The sequence below is a fragment of the Solanum dulcamara genome, chromosome 1 (assembly GCF_947179165.1).
Source record: "Solanum dulcamara chromosome 1, daSolDulc1.2, whole genome shotgun sequence".
Lineage (NCBI taxonomy): Eukaryota > Viridiplantae > Streptophyta > Magnoliopsida > Solanales > Solanaceae > Solanum > Solanum dulcamara.
The window spans coordinates 76,692,186-76,694,549 of record NC_077237.1 but is presented as its reverse complement, the minus strand read 5'-3'; the positions used below and the strand labels follow the sequence as shown (position 1 = coordinate 76,694,549).

General features: G+C 31.6%; 1 protein-coding gene across 1 annotated transcript; it reads left to right on the top strand.

Moving 5' to 3' along the window:
* The first annotated feature begins 703 nt into the window (after positions 1-703).
* On the top strand, positions 704-2,030 carry LOC129902486 (delta(12)-fatty-acid desaturase FAD2-like). Its single transcript, XM_055977775.1, has one exon. The coding sequence runs from the start codon at positions 735-737 to the stop codon at positions 1,875-1,877; it is 1,143 nt and encodes a 380-aa protein (XP_055833750.1). The 5' UTR covers positions 704-734; the 3' UTR covers positions 1,878-2,030.
* The last annotated feature ends 334 nt before the right edge of the window (positions 2,031-2,364 follow it).

Genomic DNA, 2,364 nt, shown 5'->3' with positions numbered 1-2,364 from the left:
TATATTATAGTACTAATTTATTTGTGTTGATTTATTTTTAAAATATTTATTAAATAAGTTATTTTTTAATAATATGCATTAATATGAAGAAATTAATATAAATAAAGATAAATTTATCAAATCATAATTAATTTATATTTATTTTAAATAAATTTAAAAAGTGGTTATGAGAAAATCAAAATAAAGAAGGTCAACATAATATTATAAATCACAAAAAAAGTGAATGTTACAGAACAAAACCATGAAAGAGGTCTCTTAAATTACCTCTAATTTTTATTTATTCAATTTGTAAGTTTTTATAGAAGATCATTTTCTTCCTATAAACAGAGAGTGTCGCAAATTAAGTTATACTTCTCCCGTCTTAAAAAGAATGACCTAGTTTAACTAGACACGAGTTTAAGAAAATAACGAAAATTTTTAATTTTGTGGTCTTAAATTAAAGTTATATCAATTGTACCAAAATGCCCTTTAATTATATGGTTTTAAATATGTCATGTGCAAAATTGAAATTAAAGTGTTGCCAAAAAATATGAAATGGGATATTTTTTTTAAAAAATATGTTATTCTTTTTTAAAAATAAAACTGGAAACTAATAATCTGCCATTTGAGGCGAAGAATGGTCAGAATAGGTTGGCTCTTGAGTCCCACACTTATGCATTATATATACACAAACTATCTTCACAATCTGAGAAAGTAAAACTCAAAAGACACTCTTTTCTCTCTAAATAAAAAAAATGGGAGGCGGTGGTAATATGTCTACTTTGACAACTAAACCTGAACAAAAGAAAAATTCTCTCCAAAGAGTGCCATCTTCAAAACCTCCTTTTACACTTGGTGACATCAAGAAGGCCATCCCTCCTCACTGCTTCCAGCGATCTCTCATTCGCTCCTTCTCCTATCTCATTCAGGATCTAATACTTGTCTCTATATTTTATTACATTTCCACCACTTACTTTCACCTCCTTCCATCCCCATATAGTTATCTCGCATGGGCTACTTATTGGATCGCTCAAGGTTGTGTTTCTACAGGAATATGGGTCATTGGCCATGAATGTGGCCACCATGGCTTCAGTGATTACCAATGGGTAGATGACACTGTTGGTCTTATCCTTCACTCTGCACTTTTAACGCCATATTTCTCATGGAAACACAGTCATCGTCGTCACCATGCCAACACTGGTTCCCTTGAGAATGATGAAGTCTACATACCAAGGATTAAATCAAAACTAAGATGGTACTACAAATACTTGAACAATCCAGTAGGACGAGTACTCGTACTCGCCTTCACTCTCACTTTTGCCTGGCCTTTGTACTTGATCTTCAATATCTCCGGCAAAAAATATGATCGTTTTGCATGTCATTATGATCCTTACAGCCCGATATATTCTGATCGTGAGAGGCTACAAATCTACATTTCAGATGTAGGTGTGATTGCAGCTACTTATTTGTTGTATCGCGTAACTTTGACACAAGGGCTAGCTTGGGTTGTATGCGTCTATGGGGTGCCCCTCCTTATTGTCAATGGCTTTATAGTGCTAATCACTCTTATGCACCACACTCACTCCTCATTGCCACATTATGATTCATCGGAATGGGATTATCTAAGAGGAGCTCTAGCTACAGTGGACAGAGATTATGGTATCCTAAATAAGGTGTTCCATAATGTTACAGATACTCATGTTTTGCACCATATATTCTCATATATATCACATTACCATGCAATGGAGGCAACAAAAGCTATCAAACCATTGTTGGGAGAATACTATAAATTTGATGATACTCCAATTTTAAAGGCAATGTGGAGGGATACAAAGGAGTGCATCTTTGTGGAGAAAGACAAGAGTAAAGGTGTTTATTGGTACAAAAACAAGCTTTGAAAGATGAATACCAAGAATAATTCATTCACAATTGGTTAAATGTTAAACAAGTTTGGTCTATTAAAGTTTGTTTTAGTTGTCACTACTCATGTATTGCTAAATCCATTGTAACACAAATAAGTTAAAATAAATATGTACCTATGTAACAATTAATTTGATGTTAATGAATGAGACAAATTTTATGATGAAAATACTTTCTTTTTAATTAGAAATTAATGATTAAGTATATGTGAATTTCTGATTAGAAAAAATTTAAGAAGGCCGCTAGACATTTTTGGTGTGTTTGGTACGAAGGTAAATGTTTTTCATGGAAAGGTTTTCTAGAAAATATATTCTTCAAAATCAAGTTGGTTTCTAACTTATTTTTTCATTTTGGTTAGTGAGTGAAAAATATTTTTTATTATTTGATTCGTGAACAAAAAATATTTTTCAGAAAAAAATCTTTTAGTATTAGCTAGAAAGTAGAAAATATTTTAAAGAAAGATAG